The sequence below is a fragment of the Thermobia domestica genome, chromosome 4 (genome assembly GCF_964235325.1).
Source record: "Thermobia domestica chromosome 4, izTheDome1.hap1.1, whole genome shotgun sequence".
In the NCBI taxonomy this organism is placed as follows: domain Eukaryota; kingdom Metazoa; phylum Arthropoda; class Insecta; order Zygentoma; family Lepismatidae; genus Thermobia; species Thermobia domestica.
Window position 1 is genome coordinate 210,237,711 of NC_137457.1, and position 23,067 is coordinate 210,260,777.

At 35.0% G+C, this 23,067-nt stretch overlaps 1 protein-coding gene across 6 annotated transcripts in view; it reads right to left on the reverse strand.

Annotated features, from left to right (window-relative positions):
• The window catches only part of exp (expansion), an 857,631-nt gene that overhangs the window by 180,626 nt on the left and 653,938 nt on the right, over positions 1-23,067 (reverse strand). For all 6 annotated transcript variants that reach the window (XR_014131199.1, XR_014131200.1, XM_081755448.1 and 3 more), the window contains exon 3: positions 12,049-12,206. Coding sequence is in view for 4 of the 6 variants with exons in the window: in XM_081755448.1 (XP_081611574.1) it covers positions 12,049-12,206 (158 nt within the window). In the remaining 2 variants the exon portion in view is untranslated. The remainder of the gene's footprint in view (positions 1-12,048; positions 12,207-23,067) is intronic.

Consider the following 23,067-nt stretch of genomic DNA (forward strand, 5'->3'; position numbering starts at 1 on the left):
CACTAATAAAGCAACGTTTTTCCATTCTCAAGTTTAAACATCCTAAGTTTCCTCCTCCTTTCGATGACACTTACTTTTATAAAGCCCCGTGAAATGGATGTGTACATATAACTTGTGTATACACGCCTGAAGTAAACATGCAACACAAACTTTCAATATACTAGGTGGTAGGTAGCCACTGTATAAATAGTCCTTTTCACGCTTCTATTTTAACTAGTTATAATGTTTTAAAAATCGTGTCTGCCTCCTTTAACAGGCGTGTGCCCCCTTGAGGGTTAGATAGATATTTCCCTCTTACTTCTACAAGGAGTAACAAAATATTGAACAAACTTCACAGCTAAGTTCGTTACATAAACAATTAGAATGAAACTTATCTTCTACCCCTCTGCGGGTTGCATCTGAGGGCTGTTGACGTATGCGCCCACGTTCGATTCATGGATCAAATGTTTCCTCTTATACCTTGCCTTATATCAAAATCACTTATTTGTAACTTACATTCAAGATTTTATTGGTTTCTCTCCACTTTTATTTATATATTACATTATGAAATTACAAATTACTATACAAAAATTAAATATAATTTTGAGCCAATAGAACACTTTTGATTATCTTTTATTTAACAACAGCTTTACCCGTTTATACTAGGAACATATCCAAGACATACAGGGTTCTATAGGACATAGAGTTAGGCGGTTAATAGTTAGTTATCAGAATCCTTTCGCGTGACGAGAAGTCCACGAAGGGTGTGATATAACAAAATTGTATTCGCACAATCACTTCATCTATTTATAGTTTTTATACTGCGAAACGAAACGGAAAAGAACCGTCCCCATTATGCACCCATTAGCACCCATTATGTTAGACATACAACAATTATAATTATACAGAAAATAACAGAATATATCGTAGATTAACTTTTAATAATAATAATAATAATAATAATAATAATAACAATAATAATAATAATAATAATAATAAATAATGTGCATTTAGCTTCATACTAGCTTTTACAGTCACGACATATTGGCAATGATGTGGACAATATTGAAGTGTAAACTAACTAATGAAAGGAACACAAAAGCTACTAGCGAGAAACAAACCAAGATATGTCCTAAACCGAAAGAAACCAGATGATAGTATATTTGATGCACAAACGTACAAATATTTACATTTGAATACTACAAAATGATGTCAAGTTTCCTATGCTGATACTGAAAAATAAATTTACACTGGTGCACAATTTTCTTAATTTAATCTTGATATTGATTGATTGATTACTGCATATCTACGTCTCATAAACGAAACCAGTTTCACACTTCGTGATACAAGACGATCCTTGTTGATTATATCGTAATTATTTATTTCAAATTGAACATCCTTTTCTAGCACCCAAGCCATCTGAAACAGGGACTTAACATTTAATGTGGAGTTCGAACCAGTGTGGTAATTGAAAGGGGGGAAAGGGGGAAGCATTTCAGGCACCTCATTCCCTTTGTGCATTCTAAGGGAGGAATTTGGTAATGACATGAAACCTTCATATGTAATTACAAAGATTATATTTATGAACAAATAAGGAATTATCAGATTTTCAACTTACTACCAAGGAATCTGTATCAAATGGAATATGCTCCAAGAAGACAGAGCAGGGCCGGATCTACGAAATACTGTGCCCGGGGCAAAGAAGTTTTTCTGGCGCCCTCTTCCTCCCAAGTCTAAATACTTAATGTTAGAAATTGGAACAAATCTTGTGTTAAAGTACTGTATATATATTTTTAAAAGTTTAAAATTATTGCCATCTTTCTCCCTTTTGTAACTTTTACCAAAATGTGTATACACATACGAGCTTCAAACCAATTAGGAAGCGTAGGTATATCACACACAAACCGATACATTATGCAATGTTTACGTTTTATTTATATTAAATATTTATATTTATTAAAACTTAAATTCTTAAACCGGTTCCTTTGTTAAAGCTCATTTATTTCGAAAATAAAATACTCTGTTATACTGACAACAAAATTCTCAAGATTTTCCTTGTAAGAAATCCATAGTTGTCGAAGATGCAACTTTGTAACATACATGTATTGGGACCTATTGTGAAATGTCCTTCAGATTTTAACCCAAAGTAATATTAGTGTTTTAATAGAAAAAAACAAAAGAAATACATAACAATTTAAACAAGTTATAAGGATAACCAAGAAAGTTATGTCGCTTTTCGTGGAGGTCTGTGTTTATTTGGCCCTCACATCACGAGTTGAATGCGAATAGAGATAAGATGAAGTTCAGTTGTTGGTGTGGATATATCCAACATACTATCTGGTTGTGGCAGTTCAGTTACACCGTGAACTTGCGTAAGGACAGAATGAACATGGGATTTCCACAGACCGTCATAAGGGCGTGTATGCTGTACGAGTTTAAACTGGGGTCAAACGCCGCTGCAGCGGGGTGGAAGATATGCCAGGCCTTTGGTGAGGGTGTCGTGACTATGCGAATAATGCAGCGGTGGTTTAACAAGTTTAAGGACGGTGACGAAACACTTGAAGACACACCACGTGCCGGAAAACAAACCCATGTACAAAATGAAGATCTTTAGGCAGCAATTGAGGCGAATCGTGGCCAGACATGTGAGGAACTGGGACTACAATTCAGTGTGAGTTGAGAAACTATTCGGTAGCACGTCCATCAACGTGGGAAGCGCTACAAGTTGGGTCGATGGGTCCCACATGATTTGACTCCAGGCCAGAAGGCAACGCGAGCAGACACATGTGTTTCTTTGCTGTCTCGTTTGAGGAAGGAGCCATTCCTGAATAGGGTGTTCACATGTGATGAGAAGTGGGTCCTGTACGAAGCTCCACGGCGCCGTCATCATTGGTTAGCATCACACGAACCGGTTTCAAAACAGCCGAAACCAGCACTACACCAGAAGTAGATCCTCCTGTGTGTTTGATAGACTGCTCGTAGCATCGTGCATCGGGAACTGCTACCAACTGGTCAGAGCATTAATGCAACTGTGAACTGTCAGCAGTTTGGAGCCAGCACTTCTGAATCACAAAGGGGTCCTCCTTTTACAGGACAACGATAAGCCCCACGTGGCTAGGATGACCCAGAACACCATTCTACGCCTTGGATGGGAAACACTATTGCATCCGCCATACTTCCCGGACATTGCACTGTCTAATTTCACCTGTTCCATTCTTTGGACGCCTTAGAGAACGCCAGTTCAAATCCCTAGTAGAGGTGCATTTTGATACCTTCTTGACACCTTCTTCGCTTCACGGTTCACCAAAGTCTACCGTGATGGAATTCATGGCCTTCCAGTACGTTGGCAGAAGGTCGTCGATGTTGATGGGTACTATTTTTGATCTTCCAGGTACGTCTTAGGTGACATACTGATGTTCGAATGTGGTGGGTGAAAAAGCGACAGAACTTTATTGGTTACCTTTATATTTAGAAACCTTTTTCTATAAATACGGACACAACTTGATAATCTGTATTTTCCTCTTCTTCTGTTGGCTCAGGAAATTCTTCTTCATTGGTTTACTTTATGATTCCTCCTGTGTATGTATATTGGCTTTTCAGTTGTATTCTTGGCTTCACTTTATGTGCGGGCCTTCCACCTTTGTGTAGATAAGTATGTAAGTCAAAATCAATTTTTCTCAAGTGATATTGACTTTTCTCGCGTGTATATTGGCTTTTCACGTGTCTGCATTGCCTTTTTCTCGCATGTGTATATTGGCTTCACTCTATATGTGGATCTTTCACCTATGTGTAAATAATTATTCTACTAATACGCTTCAGTTTAAGTTAGGTAGTTACACACGTTTCACATCCATTTATATGTAACAATAAATATAGAGAACAAATACTTTTATTTATAGTATCTATTAATGACGGTATTCTATATAATTCCCTTCTCGTTTTGTAACATCCGCTCACAAAATTAGTTTTTTGGCTTTCCTTTGTGCTAAGTCCTCAATATTTTTTCATGAGATGTTGATTGAGCAACCTTGCTCTCTATAACTAATGCTGCCAAATCTGAGAGCCTTTCCTGTCCCATGGATGAACGTAAGTATGTTTTAATGAGTTTTAGTTTGCTGAAACTTCTTTCATAAGTTGCCACACTGCATGGAAGGATAAGAAAATTCTAAGAGGCACTGAGACGTTTGGACAGACACTTTGAAGGTCATTTTCGTTAATCATGTCGAGTATATTTCTTGCGGTGGACTTCTTGAGGTCCGGCAAGAATACAACAGCCTGGTCATTAAGACACTCAATTTCTACACATAATTCTACAGCATTCAAATCGTCTTGGTATTTCAAAGCGATATCCGCGCACGATTTTTTCAGGTCCTCCGAAGAAATTTCACACAATGAGCTTCCCCTAGGAAACTAAAGTTCTTGCTTACTTCTTTGAGCCTGTCCATTCTACTAAAGAGTTCTTCCCGGAAAAGGTCAATAATTCTGAAGAAAGATTGTCTAAGGCGATCCTCTTCAGTAAAAAGTCTTGCTTCATCCTTTCCTGACATTCTCTTCTTTAAGATACACTTTTCTCTGAACTGATCTTCTACATCGATCAAATTAGCAATAACCTTCGCTTCCGACAGCCATCTGTCAAATCCATAATTCTAAACCTAGAGATTATGTTCAAAAGATCAGATAGCCAATCAAGAGACCTTTGCGAAGTCAAATCCTCATTCTCAGTGTTTCTTCCAGACATGTTTCTAGGTGGGCAGTGGGCACTACCCACCGAAGCTTTCAGAATGCCCTTCCGGAGAACAAAATAATACGTCTATAATAATAAATAGAATAGTGCTGTGTGAAAATAATATGTGACCCTTCAAATACTAAGTGTGCCCCCAAAGAACATTTTTTTTTCTAAAAGAAACACAGCTTATTCTGTATTTCTTTGTTATCTCCATTTATTTCATGCAAAACCGTGTCCCAAAATACTAAATTAATTACAAATTTCAGATCTTTGATTGATTTCATTAAATTTTTGGCAACTGATTTGACTTCTGAATTAGAGGAAGTGGTTATAATTTCACCAAATAGCTAGTGCGAGAACATTTTTTAGCTCAGATTTCCTCCCACTTTCTTCATTCTACCAACCATCCCATCATCGTCCACCGGCTTTCCAAACTTGCCATCATTAATCTTGCCTCGAAATGGCGCCCCCTACATGCTCTCAACCAGCTGCGCCCCGGGGCAAATGCCCCGAATTGCCCCCCCCCCCCCCCGTAGATCCGGCCCTGAGACAGAGTACAAAGTTTTAGTACAGTGAGTTATCTGAAACGCTGAAAAGTAACATCTCCTGAACAGTGAAGAGGTTGAGATGTGCGTTGCTGTCTCTCAGGTTTAGTTCTATATTTCGTTGAAAACTATTTTACTGCGAATAATGGATATAAGACAGTTTTCTAAGCGCAAAGTAGATCAGGATAAAACATCAAAAAATCTAGCAAACATAAAGAAGATCATGATTCGGAATTCTCTAAAAGCACCCAGTAGTTCCATATAATTTGATAACAGCCAGTGATGTTCTCGTACCAGAAATATGTAGCTCGACGCAACTCAAAAACTGGCAAACGAAACTAAATTGGTTAGGTACAATTGAGCATAGTAGTGGAGAAGTGAGGATAATTTGTAAAACTTATCCTTCTTTAGGAATGCATTGAGAAATTAACACTTAGTCTGCAAGAGTACTAGTACAAGTATATTTTAGGCACCCACTAACTTCCTCCCAACCGCAAAGTGCTTCAATTTTCACACTGGTTCGAACTACACATATTTATACACATTGAAATCGAAACTAACTAGCTCTACATCATCAAAGGAAAGAAGATAACCACTAAGGTACAAGGGAACTCTTGATTATTTTCTTTCCAACAATTGAATTTGAAATGGTTGACGATTGCTCCATATCTAAGGTTTTTTTTTATTTTTATTATTAGGTCTATTATTTTTATTATTTTTATTATTATTATTATTATTATTATTATTATTATTATTATTATTATTATATTTTCATTTATATATTTAATGGTAATATAGGTTAGTGTGTAAGGTTTTAACAAAAATCTTTACATTCTATGCATTTATTAACTTTGCTGTTAAAACATTTCAGTAAGTTTCGTAACAGAATACGTTTCCCGTGCTCCATTACGTGAATATGTGTTATGTGCTATTCAAAAATGAATTTCGTAGAAAAGATATTTCTGACAGTATGATATAGTTAATGAAAAATTATGAATTTATTATTTAACAATCTTGTACGCTTTCAGCTAAATGTCAATCGTGCAATTACATGTACCAGACTTTTTTTTGCTGTTGCTTGTAGCTGTTGTTTGGTATAAAATTTGGCCGACACAAGGAATTTCCTTGTTCATTTTCTTCGACATAATTCAAAGCATGCGTGCGTTTCCGGAAGAGCTGGCAATGTCCAATACAACTGGACATTAAAGCGTGTTTCACTTTTTTGAAGCGAAATGTCTCGCCGGAAGGTGTCAAGGAAAAGTTTGTTTATTCCCCTCTGTCCCCTCACTTCTCTTAATATCCCAAAAAGTAGACCATAGTAATAAAAATGGTTTCTTTTCATTCTGTCATTCAATAGATTTTATTACAGAGGTTGTTCAGCCTATGTTTGGCCGATTTTCGTTCCTTCCCCCTCCCGGGCAGAATGGACTCACCCGATCTGGCTCGTGGCGTCCTGCAGTGTTATACAGTGGCTTCCTGGGAACGGAGTTGTTGTTTCGCGCGGACGACAATAACGCAAAAAACAGGACCATTGTTGTGAGTGTTGTGTTAAATTTGTTTCCAAGTGTTTGGGTTTCCGCTCTGTGACCAAAATGCCGCCCAAACTAAGCCGGTTTCGGGAAGGCTATGTTGCGGCTCTTTATGACGCCCACTTTAGTATTTCTGTCATTAGAAAACTGTGCAAGAAGAATGGTTGTAACATTAGTTTAAGTGGAATAAAAAATGTTATTAAAAAGTACAAGGACAACGAAGCTCCACCATTTGGAACAGCAACGAAGTTGCCTAGGAAGTGGGAATGCACCAAGGCCACCTCCACCATGTAGAGAAAACTTTGCAAAATGGCAATGCAAGAAAATCCGCCAACACAAAAGTGTATGCAAATCGTCTTGACGTGTCTTTGGGGACTGTGAGCCGGACGTTACACCATCAACTCAAGCTGGAAAAAGTCATGAAAGCACGCGGCCATTTTCTCACAGATGCCCACCAAAAGAAACGAAAGTTTAACGCCCGGAAGCTGTACGAATGGCATCTGGCAAAACGAAGGTAAATGCACGTCGTAACGCTCGATGAAGCATGGATTTACCTTTCCGACTGCGGCAAACCGAGAGCCATCATGTACCGAGAGAAAGGCGCCAAGAACTTCAGAAGGTGGGTTTGTGTCTGTAAAGAATCCTTCCCAAAAGGGTTCATGGTCGTTACTGGCTACTGTTACCGAGGTAAACTGAAGATTCGTAGGGTGGCGAACAACTGCAAAATAAATTCGTAGTATTTTCAGGAGCAAATCATGCGGCCGATCTACCAGCATGAGATTCCAACAATGTACGGAAATGACGCCAATCTGGAACGCATTCACATGGACAAGGGCCTCATAACATACCTCACGATCGTCCCTCGCATTCTACAGGGAGATGGAGGAGGCAAGTGGTATACAGGTGATACCTTTCAATGAGGTACCTGTTAAATCTCGAGATGCAAGTCCTATGGACTATTGTGGATTTGAATTGCTAAAGCGGGCTTTGGGAAAACGGCGTGTGACAACTGTGGAAGAACTTTGGAAAGTTGTGCAAAGGGAATGGGACAAGATTTCCCTCCGAGTTCTTCAGAGAAGCCTATTACAGTGAAAATTACGCTGTCTGGCTATTGTAGGAACTAAAGGAAACACATCGAGCACTTACGAATCTGGCGCCATGGTTTCTTCTAAATTTTTAGGTAAGTCGAAATTGGCCAAATGTAGACTGAACAACCTCTGTAGTCCTTCATAACCTGACTTTTATGAGTGATTTATAAAATAAACAATAAATTAGATTATATGTAGGTGATAGGCACATTTGCTCACAAAACACGTCTTTCAACAGCAACAATTGGATGCTTTCTGATATATGTTTAAAGTTTAATTAGCTTTGTCCTAAGAACTTAGTCTGTAGTAATTACTTCTGAAACTTAAGTGAATCTTCTGCGAAGTGTGATCAAGCAAAACGAACAAAGAATAATATTTTAGAAGTGCTATAAATGTGCAAGAATCAATATTAAGTTTTGGAAATATGGTTTTATTTAATGTATGCTCAAATACATGAGAGGTACAGATGATTCCTATAAATCATTTTATAGTATTTAAATGAGGACGTCAATTACTCATCTAGAATTTTACTATATGCTATTACTATTACTATAGTGCTATATACTATTAAATGTGGCACTTACCTAATAGAGCGTCTTTTATCCGCATTAATTTTGACCGAAGTTGTGTGAGTACAAGGAAATGCACGTACAGTACAGATTTATTACTTTTGTTACAATATACTGTACTTTATATAAAGAAATTACTATACAGTATTATGCATACTGCATACATATACAAAAAGAAAATCTGAGGAAATGAGAAAACACTCGTACTATACATGACTAAATTACAGTACTCTGTTATTTATGCTGAAAAATAATCAGATTTTTTTGCCAGCTTTTTTAAACTTCTGAGTGTGCAGATAATTGACGTGCGGATAAACGACGTTCTACTATACTTCTTATGCTTATCAATGTAGTTAAAATAAACAGAAATAAGTTGATACAAGGAAATAAAGTTTTATCGCAACTTCAGACATTTATCTCCCCTACCTTTGGAATTAGATCATATTATTTTGAACACCTTAATATTTAGTTGAAGGGCTTTTTTTCAGTAGGCGTATACTTGGTTTAAACCTTAAAACCAAAAACTATATAACGTAACCCGTCTTAAATTTAAATAAGTGTTTTCTAAAGTTATGTCTGTATTGTAAATCTCGAATCGAATATTCATATCCTATTTCAGAGTCATTATCATTCTGAAAATCATCAGAAGGTGACGCAGATCTAGCATTGCCAACTTTCCCGTACTTGCCTCAATTTTCCCCCCGATTTAATTTTTCCAGGTGCTCGTGTTTACCTTATTTTCTTTCTTTTTTTATGTTCTGAGTGTTCTAGTATCTAATCATCATACACACCGCATCTTTTCTTGGATGAAAAACAAATTGTCTGATGATAGGGGCCATTTTAATTTAAATCTAATGAAAGCTGAATTATAAATCACTACAAATTTAGACTACACTTGAACAGAATTTGTAAATTATGAAAAGAAAAATTCAAAGTTTAGGCTGCTACCAAAAATATAAATAAATTCAGCTTTAAGTAAGAACCATTATATTCTGCAATTGTTTGATATATTTCGTGTAATAAAATGTTTTGTTTCAGTTGCAACGTATATTTTATTTATTTTATTTTATTTTTAGCTTAGACTCTGGAAAGCAGACTAGGTTTTTGTGAACAGAAGTATACCATAGAATGAAAACGAAATTTCTGGGTTTGATTCCAATGATGCCTTCATCTTGATAAAATAAGAAATTACCTTAAGTTATGGGTGATTCGAAAGTACCTAGTATAATGATATTCAGTTACTAAATATTACTTGCTTCAAAAAAAGCATACATTAAGGAATTTACCAAAGAGCGTTATTTTGAAATGTGAACTGTTTCATGAAATGCTTTCATTCAATAATTCTTTCTCAGATTAACGTACCAGAATGGTGAAACTTTGTTAGATTACACACATGTGTTGGAGATTCCTTCTAGCTTGGGTATATCCCTTTTCATTTTCAAGAGAAAATACAATTTATTTAATCTCGAGTAACCCTGAAACTAATTCTCCTGTAAACTAAATACTATCGTTACTATCGTCTTATTTCTTTTGAAACATTGTTTTAAATATACAATATATATATATATATATATATATATATATATATATATATATATATAAAGATAATAACTGATAGTATGAGGATATCTACATAGATTTTTATAACTGAATAACAGTGTTGGGTAAGTTACTTGTAAAAATGTAACGCGTTACAAGTTACTTTACTTTCTCTTAAAATGTAACGCGTTAGTAACGCGTTACTTGCCCCCAAAAAGTAACTGTTACTTTACTTCGAAAGTAACGCGTTACTAATGCGTTACTTTTAGGTCCAAAACTTTAAAAATGTGAAAAAAATTATGACTTCAATTTTCCGTACTACTATTACTACCGCTATTATTATTATTATTATTATTATTATTATTATTATTATTATTATTATTATTATTATTATAACACTGTATATAAAAAGCAAGGTAGGCGATTTGTATTTGAATACTAAAAAGATAGTTGATTGCCAACCTCGGTAGTCGTGAAGTCTAGGAGTCAAGGACATTGTTAACGAGCTTCTGAATTTGGGTTGAGGGTCTAGGTTGAGTATTCGGGCTCGAGCCGAACACTGTTAAAAGTTATAGGGCACTGGCCAAATATCTTCAAAACTGCTCGGCCCGGGTTTAGAATTGTCAACGACTCGAGCAGCTCGGCTCACAGCTCATTCACTATCGACCAGAACCGAGAAGTAAGCCGAGCCAATAGATCACCCAACCGACTCGGCTAGAGCCCTCGGCTCATTGAGCCGAACCGAGCAAATGGCTCATCCCTACCAAGCCGAGCCAGCTCGAGCCATCTTCTCAGTTGAGCCGAGCCGAGCTGAGCTTGTTATAAAAAAAACTCTTGTGGTCTCGTTATCGAGACGAGACGAGATGCAAGTAGTGTCCCATCTCGTGAGCAACACTAAAAGTATTCCATATTACTGTTTAGCTTACATTTCTCATGGCTTTCGTTTTCGAGTGTAATCAGGCCATGATTTCAAGACGACTTAAAACGAACGAGCCATTTATCAAACTCGACTGGACTCGAAACTCGACGCAAAAAAAAAAAAAAAAAAAAAAATCGGCTCGGAATTTGACTCGAGGATATTACCCTTGACTTGACTTTAAACTCGACTTGAATTCGAGTCGAGTCGAATTTTAGCTTGACTCGTGCTCATCTCTATGCGTTAGAAAAAATGGTTGCTTATAATTATTCTACTAAACTAAATAACAATGTTGTTATGTAAAATTAAAAATAAAGAATATAGAGAAATATTACACTACTCTATAATCAACGGGACTCTAGGATAAGCAAACTGATCTGAAAGAACTTCAATATTACATATCATCAGCAAACTATTGTCTAGTAATAAAGTAGGTCTGCTCATCAAAACAGTTTATTCATATTAACCCCTTACTTTAAATCGTTAATTATGGCACCCTAGTTGTTGATAAATATTTTCCGCCGGGGCACTTCAGACACTTTACTTTTAAATTCTGTCCTCATCATTCTCAGCTCTTAAGAAAAAAGTATTCTTTCAAATGTTCGAACAGTAAAATATTTTCGTTCTCCATCTTTATAAAAACAACACCAATTAAAGTAAAATAGACTACCGGTATCATTGCACTCCTAGTTCGCTCACTGAATGCATTGATTTTGAGCTGTCAAAATCTACGACAAAATCTTCCAGGTGCTTGCAATCAGTACACGTGATTTCCCAAAGGCTGTCCTCATCTTCAAAAAACAGCAAGTGGCACTACAAATTTATCTGTTTCTCTGTGTGTCTGTGACTGTCGGTTTAGTTCATGCTCAATTGTTTCATTCTGAGAAATTCACTTACACGAAAGAAACATTTGTTTCCGAAAAAAAAAATATACATATATTGTAGTTACTCATCCGAAATGTAACGCGAAAAAAGTAACGCGAACTAGGTACGTTACTTAAAAATTTGTAACGCGTTACCGTTACAGTTACTTTAAAAAAATGTAACGCGTTACTAGGAAAGGTTACTTAAAAAGTAACGCGTTACAAGTAACGCGTTACTTGCGTTACGTTACTTCCCAACACTGCTGAATAATAATAGAAAAACACGACACTTACCGAAAACCATCAAATCCATCGTCTGATCCGTTGACTGTGAGAACCGGCGCTCGCGCATATGCTTTGGCTACTCGTCTGTTTCGTTCTAGGACAATTACTTTGGCCCAAATTTCATCGTCAATCTGTGTCCACTTGTCTAAAACCTCTTGTATGTGGTCCTGGAAGAAAAACGTAGGAAAAATATAAATAAATAAACAAAATATTACTTAACAAAGCATTCAAAAGGTAAGAAAGTGTCCAAAACTTAAATTTACAGTCAAGAAATGAAAACTTTGTTATTTTTACTCGTCAAATATTTGTTTCAACAACCCTGATATCGCTAATTCGTTATTTTGCTAGTAAGCTTCAACTCTGGATCGTCGGCAATTAGCCTAGTTTATTTTACTTTCTTCCTGCGAAAGAACTGTTTCTGACTATTCATATTGATCAAATTTGTGGTGGCAAGTCCATACGTAGTTTTCAAGCGTATATACATAAATATATGCATATATAGATAAACGAAATAGAAACTGACAACCATGCCGTACAGTGCTGTTCATTAAGTGCTGTTCTACTGTCAACACAGTAAGCTTTCTGCTATTCTTTTCTTTTAGGTACACTGACAAATTATTAACAATTGTCCAACCCTGGAAACATATTACCTTGATATATATTAGTAGGTTTAGCAGTATGTTCTAATTGCCATAAGAATTATGAATATATTTCCTTCAGTGTTTCTTAGCTAATACAGTATACCTAGGTAATTATTTTAAAACATATGCCTGCTAAATCATAACCAAATATTATAGCAGTTATTTGTCAGCATTCAATGTAGGCATACTTTTGGTGGTAGGAATGCACCACTGCGCCACTTTATTCCCCCCGGAAGGATATACATGAACTACTACTTGCATAAAATATGTATATAAAGTGTATATTAGTAAGTAAACAATAAACCAAAATAGAGTTTTCTGGACTCTAGCTAGAGAGTTATTACTCCTGCACTATATTCCTTGGGCGCAATTGCAGCTCCTTAGGGAAGTTCCACTTGTATACTAAAATTAGTAGGTTAGATTAAGTTAGGTAAGTTTTTCTCTTAGACTATAGTGATAGGCCTACATTATTTTTTTTCTGGTATGACTTCTCTCAAGAGCCGCCACTGCCTGAGCTACTTCGAAAAACAGTAATAAATATGTAAGCATATGACTAAAATCATACAGTACGTGCAACACAATTGTAATATTCAAGTTTACGTATACTCGTATGAAGCAAATAATATTAAAGAAACAACACAAGAACAATACCTTTACTTATCTCTTATGCATATTTGCAAGTACTATGTCATTAGCAAAATATTAATGAAGTAAGAAAATGAGTCAATTATGTTCTTAGTAAAAAGATGCTGAAATCGTTAGTGTGTACTTGGCTATTTGTTGAATGAAGTCTTTTTAGTCTTTATTGAGAAACAACGAATCAAAGATCCAAAAGAAAGCAAAGCGGAAGAGAATATGGATCAACCATACATATTGTTTGGAAAATAAATGACTATAAGAACTGATAAGTACAATGCTACTATATACATACAAAATGTAATACAGTTCGCTCTTTCTTCTTTTAGCCCTCTTGATTCAAAGAATGGAACGGAACCCACAATAAGAGAACAGTTACGTCACACAATAGCGTGCAGCTTTATGATGAAAGTGAAAACAGAAGCTCACATTTCATAGGGATGCAGAGGGACTGGAGGAGAGTAAGACGAGGGATATAGTACATGTACGGGAAGGTAGTATATATATATGACTCAGTTACCCACTAAAGTCTCAAGGAAGAATGCAATTAAAATAGATGTGAAGAATGTGTAAAGCACAGGAACGAAACAATTGTATTGTATCTGACTTTCTTTCTCTCTCAAAATAAAACACTTGAATCCTATCTTGCTTGAGATATATTGGAGAAAGAAGCACACACACACACACACACACACATACACACAAAAATTGGTATTAATTATGGATTACGTGATTTCCATATTTCATGCAGTGCGCTATCCAAAATTCCTACAATCCAGAGTGTTCTACAAGCTGCAAACTTTCTACCACATTATTATACAAGTATACGAATGCAAATGCTTGTTCTTTTTGAACAGTCGTTGCTGTTTAAAACATCTAAATACCAATAAATTTTTGCTGAAGGTGAAAGTTGGCAGCAGTTCAGCAGAACACGTTTTATCGCGCTAGTCTCTTTGATGATTTACACTGGTATTCACATGGGCCAAAACTATTTGTTTCAAATTACAAGGATGATTTTATTTAAATAAAATATAGAAAAGGTATATACAATGTTACATAAGTATTTAAAGATATTTTCAACTTGAACTGCTAATATGTTTCATCAGTGGCGTATTTACGATTTTGTTTCGGGAGGGGCTTTGCTAACATTCGGGGGGGCTTTGCCTGGAAATGTGAAAATTCTGCAAGATATTTCATTTACTTTACTATACTAAGTACGATTTCGGGGGAGGGGCTTAAGCCCGGAAGCCACCCCCTAAATACGCCACTGTGTTTCGTGTTCAAGAATGTGATATTTACATAGAGAACAGGCCTACTTGAATTTTCCAGATTTTAGGTGATTTATTTTTGAAACCAATGGGCAAATTTGCGCTTTGTTGCATAGATTCTAATTAGGGTAGTAATGTAATAACATGAAACAGCTTGTAATTCTGCTTAATATAGACTTGCTAAGAAACATAAACGAATCTGCACTGAGAAATAAAATTTTATGTGGCGTACGCAAAATCGTATGTTACATTTGTAAATCCTGTAGTTTTTAGACTTAACGTGCAGCAAACGTATAACTGAAAACGCGTGTTTATAACACTTTCTGTATAAGTGTTCCATCTGTACGTACTTTCCGTATGAAACAATATAGGCGGTCAGGATCTCACATACAAATGAACGTATATAACATATAGATGATGAAGATAACATACATATATGTAAGTAATATAAGGAAGACTGTTAGATATCAGACATCCTGCAATGACATAATGTAACATCTAAGGGCAGTGCCTATGTAGCATACGGATAACGTATGCTCCGTACTGTTTTCTGTAGTAAGCAAGATGATTCCGTATATTTGTACTATATACCGCTGTCCGGAGAACGGATTTTTCTCAATGTAGAAATAATTAGAACAGTTTACACGAACAACGATATATAACATCTACTCATCGAACTCACATGATTGATATTTGTAATGAAACATCAAATATTAATTAACTAAATTCACAGACACCAATTAACACAAAACATAATTGGAAGAAATTTACTCTTACGAAAGGTGACTGTACTTCAAATTACCACGACCAGTGATTACTTTAATATTTATAATTATTTTTACTGCACAGACCAAGAGTAAAACTTGTTAGAAAATTATTTAATTACCAGCAGTCTAATTTAAAGGGTCTTAACTGTCAAGGACTTTCTCAACAACATTTAAAGACAGCAGATCTCAGAACCATTGAGATATTTTACATTGTTATTCTTCAACACAATTATTACATTATGCAATTATGTCACTATTCAACATCAGAGGAAAGCCTTCCTCCTTTTTAAGAAACTTTTATTTTTGTCCTTATGAAGATTAATTGTGTAAGACCGATGGTAATTTGTCAAATCAAGAAACGTAATGAGGAAAGGACAATACTTATGTAAAGGAATGTAGTTTCCAAGTAAAATGCATCCTATCTAGAAGCTGATAGGACATGTAAAAGGACACATTATTGCCCGCAAGTATGTTGAACCTCATTTTCTTTATTGGTTTTTGTTCATTCTTCTTTACGGTCTTCATAGATATATTCTAAGTACATGAAATAATTATTTGTTTGCATTATACTGTGCCTACCTTATCCGAGCAATGTCAATCAGGACTCTATAAAGCTTATTGAGAAATACCTCTAAAGAAAATTTGGTTATACACCACCAGAAAGTTGTAGCAAATTTTCACATGACTTTTCCTACATATTCTTTCGAGAATAAATTCAGATCGAATGACTGATTGGAATACTTTTTTTCACTAAGACGTAATATCCTCTATGATACAGAAAACTTCAATAACTCCGGCATCTCGGTTTTTAGCCCATTAATTCGTGAGGGAAAGTATTCTATTTTCTTTGAAACAGGGATTTTAACAGTATGATTTTACTGATTTTTCTTCTAGTATATTTAAGTCTCTCTTTCTTCGTGAAAATTACGTAAGTTCTATATTATATATTTTTAACATTTATAAACGAGATCTAACTTGTGATATTATATCTATATTTATAGCAAAACATTATTTTGATAAAGCAATGGACATTTAAGTCGACTTGAAAAAGAAAACAGAAAAAAGAATATAATTAAAGTCAACGCATTTTCAACATAAATCAATGCGCTGAAAAACGGTGGTGGCGCATATACTCAATACTATTAAAATTGGTCTACTTATTCGGATGTTAGTTTAAAAGTGAACAGGATGTCATCTCAGAATATTGTGTACTTTTGTTGTCTGTATCGAAAACACACCAGACAAAATATCGTGTAAATAAATGTGAAACATACAATAGAAATATTCTTAAATTTCTAAATGAAATGAAGCGAGTTGTTATAATGTTAGTTGGTTGAATTGGTGTTTAGCGCCCCTTTGAGCATCGAGGCTATATGAGACGTGAGCGTAAAGCTTAACGTGGAATCAAAACTACATGAGCTCTCACCCGAAATCGAACCTGAGTCTCCCGTGCCAAGATGTGTATGTTAACCATGTAGCTACTTATACATTATACTGTATTGTGTTTTTCAGATGTAAAGCATCACGGGCAGTAGCCAATGCTGTGCGATATTCCGTGCGGTGTTGCCGGATTTCGGACTCCCCTTTCCCTTCTCGCTCTTCCTCTAGTTGAGATTATTACACATACATTGGCAACATTATTCACAATGTAAATATACTATTCCAGCAAAGTCAAAGATTTTGGCTGTGTATCCTAGAAGTATATATAGCAACTGAATAACATACCTATTAACTTATTCCAGTGGAACTGCTAAACGTTCGTCTTCAACACTACTTTCACTATTGTCTATGTCAATTAATATTTCGCCATTGTCTGAATCTGACTCTTGTAAATTTTTTATTATGAATTCCAAAAATTGTAAACACAAAAAATAATTCTTCGAGCTTCACTTCGTAGCACTTTTTTTTAAAAAAAAGAAAATTCCGCACTTGTACTCGGTTTCCTTAAAGACATTGTCAACTATAATTTTGGAGAACAAATGAACTACCACGAAAGAAAGCAACCTAGACACTGATGAATTATGTTTATGCTAGAAGAAGTTGCGTTCCTACACACACAATCAGCTCCTTTGCTTCCATGTCTGTTCCTATAATAACATACTTGATGTAGGTCTCACAACAACAATCCATCTGATTCGTAAGCAACACGATATGGTCGAGTTTGTTTTGGGTTACAATAATTTATGACACCACTCAGACGCCTGGTGCTTTTTCATCCCTGCTAGAGGAGTAAAGAAGGAGCACGTAATTGGCCACACATACGTAAGGTATTGAAACGAAGAAAAAAAATCACACTGCGTTTCTTCTGTCGAATAAGGAAGAATCTTGCATGAAGGCAATTTCAAAACAATATTACGAATGTCCCATACCTTCTGTTCTTCCACATGAGCTCCCGCCGGGAATCGAATATATATATATATATATATATATATATATATATATATATATATATGAATCAAATTGCAGAGACTTGTTATTTAATTCGATCGCTTACTATTCTCAAGGGTGTAGAAACGGGGGAAAAGAGGGCCTTGACTTTCCAAACTATTTCCAGCCCCGAAATGAGGTTCATCTAGTATATGTTTAGTAAACTTATTTAATAGTTAATGCAAATTAGGAACGTTTATAATAAAATACGATTTTTAAAAAAAGAAAAAAGAAAACATCATCAATACAGTTTCTGTACCTAATTACAAGGACGCTGATTTCTCTGTAAATTGGCGGGAGGTGCATTCAGATGCAGAAAGCACATATGATGATTTTAAGACAAATTGCATTCAAATTATGCCTAATATTGCAAATTTACAAATAATATGAGGGGGGCCCATATGAGTTTTGGGGGGCCCTGGCCCCCTCCGTCCCCCAGGATCTACGCCCTTGCCTAATTAAAATAACTAACATTAATTATATGCTTTATATTCTTATTTCCCTAACTGGACGCTCACCGTGTGAACTCACTACTATATTATTGCATAATAATATCTGAGTTGATATTTTTTCGAGTTTTTTTCCCCTTTAGTATTTTAATCTACATTAACACAAAGTCAGATAAACAGACTGCTAGAAACAGCATTTGTTTTCTTATGAATAGCTTTTTGATTTATCTCTTACAATCCGCTTTTCAACTTCAGTACTGTCAAGATCCGTCTTTTGTTAAGGTAGCATCGAGAAAACATAATATGTGTATAGTATACATGGTGAGTTAAAATGCTTTCATATTCTGAAAGAGGTCATTTGTTCTGTTTTTAATGTGTGAAAAGCTTTCCTCCCCCTGAAAGTAATGTTCCCCTAGAACAGCCTGTTGGTTACACCCCTGATTATCCTTTAATAAAAGTTGAGTTCCATTTCCAAATCGAAGAAAAATCCACTGGAAATTAGACGGGACTCAACGCTCGTTTTACTAATTGTTTTATATGGAAACCTTTCAAAGCGTGTATCATGACAACCAGTTGTCATAAAAAGATGTAGTTTTCACGTATGTGTTCGTAATTCTTTTCTCTACTTCGTAAAGTGAGCAGTTAATGTGCTAATACAATATTTCTAATAAGCGCCTCTGCTATTGTCAAGATTCGCAGTAGCGCGAGAAGTCAGAGTGCAGAACTGCTTGTCGCGAATTGTCAACACCGCTCAAAGCCAATTGGACGCCGCGTAAAGCCAACTCAAGGCCATGCCGCTTCTCATCTGAAATCTGCTGTAGTTATAGTTCCATTACCTCTTCGAGTCATTCTGCGAAACAACATAAGTAAAGGCTCTAACTTGTGGCAAACAACTCTTCTGATATTTAAGTTTCAAAATTTAAACAGTATATTTATAACAATACTAAAATCATACTCTAAAATACACGCACTATCAATTTACATATACGACGATAAGTAAAATAAGACAAATTATGGAACATTGACAGCAAGCAAAACTGCACGATACGATATTGAAACCTGTTTATTGACTAATATATCAAAGATAACAAAAAGAAGCTTTATTAAAAAAATAGAAAAGTAACTATTTCTCATATTTCAAAAAATAATTACATACTTAATACAACAATAATAATAGGAACAAAATGTGTGTCGCCTACTTCCAAAATACCTCTTGTCCATTTTACAAAGCTTTTGAAAAATCAATTTTTTATCATCTCAATTTTTACACCTGAAAATAAGCAAAATAAATTTTGTAAAATGTAAAAGAAATATCTAAACACTTGAATGGAATAAATAAGCTGAAATTAGGTATTAACAAATCAAATGCCACGAAAAAAACAGATACAAAAAATAAGACGTTTGGGAACTGGATGACTCATAAAAGACTACCTAAGATTCTTCTATTGTGATTAACTATTAGAAAAAATGAAATCTTTGAGTTTTACGTCCCACGCTTATGCCGGTTAGGCTAAAGGAGGCGGTGATGATGAATAATGAATGAAATGATGGAATGAAGAAAGTGGGAGGAAACGGGAGAACCCCGAGAAAACCCACGCACATGGTGTTTGTCCACCACAAAGTTCACTTGGCGGGGGCTGGGATTGAACCCGGGCCCCAAGCACCAGATGTGAACGGTCTACCACTGAGCCACCGCGGCCCAATTAACTATTAGAAAGAAATATGTCTATTGAGTTCTGCAGATTTAATTCAGAAGCGTGAAAAACTCTTGTCGATACTGACTTTGTCTACTGTATTTAAAGAAAATTTTCGGTCTGTACTATTTCATCTATTGACAGAACAAACTGGTGGAAACAGTTTCAACACAACCTCATTTCCTAATCTCGAATTATTTTTTAAGACTCTACTTACTTAATTCATTATTAAATAATGATAAAGGAAATTTTTTTGGTCAAAAATACACATAAGTGTATTTTACTAATGTTGAAGCAGTTATGTGATTGGATTATGTGACTCGAAATTCAATATCTTATTTCTGAACAATATGCGTTAAACATAAATTAACCTTTTAGCTTGGGTTAACCTCTGCTCAAAGGTCAAATCTATCGACAGCCTTAAGTATGCTGCGGAAACAAAATATATTGCCACCCAAGAGCTGAAACAATCTTAAGAGAAGTATTATTTTTCATAGTTATTTTACGTAACAAAAAAGCCTGCTTTGGTAATATACGGAATGTTGACAAAAATCCAACCGTAGCTAAAGGCGAAACTACCACTGTTGATGGCTTAGAAGAGAAAGTTATTCGTAGATTCTTCAATAAGATGTTTTAAATCTGAATGCGCATACACAAACACGTGTGCCTGTGGTTATGTATAGTTCTTTACATATAGAACAGTATCCCTGGTGATCCTTACGAAATAACTTTTACTTCGTTATTGTCTGTATCTAAAGATTGGGTAACACTGTCACTCTGACAGAGAAATTCCCACTTTCGTTAACAAACTGTCGTTAAATGCCCACACTAATAAGGGTCTTCAAAGATCACAGTGAAGAAATATAAACACTAATATCAAGCAACTAGTATATAGCTCTAATTTCAACAGGAAAGACCAAGTCCCACAGCAAAATTTTCCGTTGAAATAGGATAAAAATCAAAATCATACGTTTTGTGCACAAGTGAATTAAAGATTTAGCTAATCTTATTTTGTATTTTCGAGAATACATACTAAATATATTACAGTTCAATGAGCAGTTTTGTATTGCATGTATTCATAACGTGCCAAAGAGAGAAGAAAAAACCCCTTTCAAGATATGCTATCTACTTCCCAAAAAAAGCAATCAAAATTCTGTTGAACTAGTCTACCATATTTTTGTTTTTCCGTACTTTATCACTTTTTTTTTCATTTCGTGGTTCCTATATGGTATGGAACTGTATTCATTGATTCCATTTAATCACAATTTAATGGTCTTTCAAAAGTTGAAAGGTTGGAAGAATATTTTTCATATACTGGATTTTTTATCATCTTATCTCCACTCTTTACGATTAGAATTCCGTATATGATACTTTCTTTTTCATCGTTAATGCAAAGTCAACATAATAACTTTTCAAAGATGGCAGGAACAATTTACTTTAAGCTTATTTATATTGTGTCTCTCCTTTTCTTAGTAATAACATCAAAATTATCTTTATAAAATATAATACTCATGAACAAATGGACACTATCATCAATATTTACAAATAAAGCAGGGAAGAACTTGATTATAATGTTGAAAGATATATTAACAATTTACAAACAACCTTATAATTACGTTTCTCCGCTTGTGCAAAAGAATCAAGTTATACTCCCTGTAAGAGTACATGTAATTCGGATCCCACGTTAAGCTGAGTGTTCATATCTCGTATAGTCTTGGTACTGAAAAGGACATGAATTTCAAATAAATCAAAGAATTATTTTAGTGTATTCTATGTTAAATATATGTCGCATCGTGAATTAATTAAAACGACATATGAAAATTAAAGATCATGATAATTTCAGGAGTCACTTGGAAAAACACTGTGAAATTTATTGAATAAAAATGAATCTCATATGTGTTTGTTTTTATTTACAAGTTTTACACACTCATAATTATTCATCATAGCCATTCCTAACTGCACGAAAAAATCTATAGAAAACGTCAAAAGCGGAGATACTGATGATTTAGAGAATTTTCATTTATGTAATGCTAGTGTGATGTTTACACAAAGAATCGATTTTGTGTATATGTAAGTAAGATCAAGAAAAATGTATTCAAAAGATCATCAGCATCTCGTATAATGCGCTGTTCTATGTCTTTCACGTATGACTTCACCATTGGGAACACTGTCCCACTTCACATGACTGTCGACCATTAATCACAGCCACGCTGTCTTGCATGACAGTTACGCAATTGTTCATGAAATGCTTCCGCAAAAGAAATTTCCTGGGATCCTTGTCAACGTTATCTTTCTGAAAATAGTTAATTCAATCTTAAGAAAGCCTCGCAATGCAAAAGAAGCTAAAACCATATACCTGGAAGAACGTAACTTTTACTCTTAATTGTTGTTGAAGGAAAACAAAACAAGTTTGTGGATTCGTTAATATGGATTAATATTAACGAATCCATATATCCGTTATTGTCTCATCTTTTAACAACAATCTTATAGGTAAGCTTTTACAAAGAAATTTCAATTTAACTAACCTGGTTGTCAGGATATATAGCATTACCACAGTTTTTTGCTATCACACTTAGAATAGGATAACTTAAAACACTTCTTTAAGTTTAGACAAAAGTGACAAGCAATATTGTCATAACAACTTCACTTACAGAAGACGACCTCTCTTGGATTCGAGATAATGTGATGAGAAACAGTCTAAACTGTGAGAGCTGATCTTGAGGATTTGTTCTCCTGCCAACTGCATCGAATTCAAGCCCCAGTCATGATTTGGAGCCCAAGTTAATAATAACTCTTTTCCTTCACAACCTTGATGTTGCATAAGAACGAAAAATACAAGAACTCAAACCGAGAAATTCACCTAAAAAAACAACTATTCATTTGATTATGTTATAAAGTGAGAAAATTAGTGACTTCGTCTATTTAGCCGACATTCTTAGCCGATGTGGACAATTCTTTCATCATTGGAAGATGTATTTCTTCTCTATGGTGACATACTACTTATTATTGCATTTTGATTCATGAAACAGAACATTAACGTAAAATGTAGATTGAGTGTACAAATCATGAAGTAGATCATACAAACCCAAATGTTTTACATATAAGGTCCTTGCTTTGAAGAAATATGTCATTCATTTGTACGAATC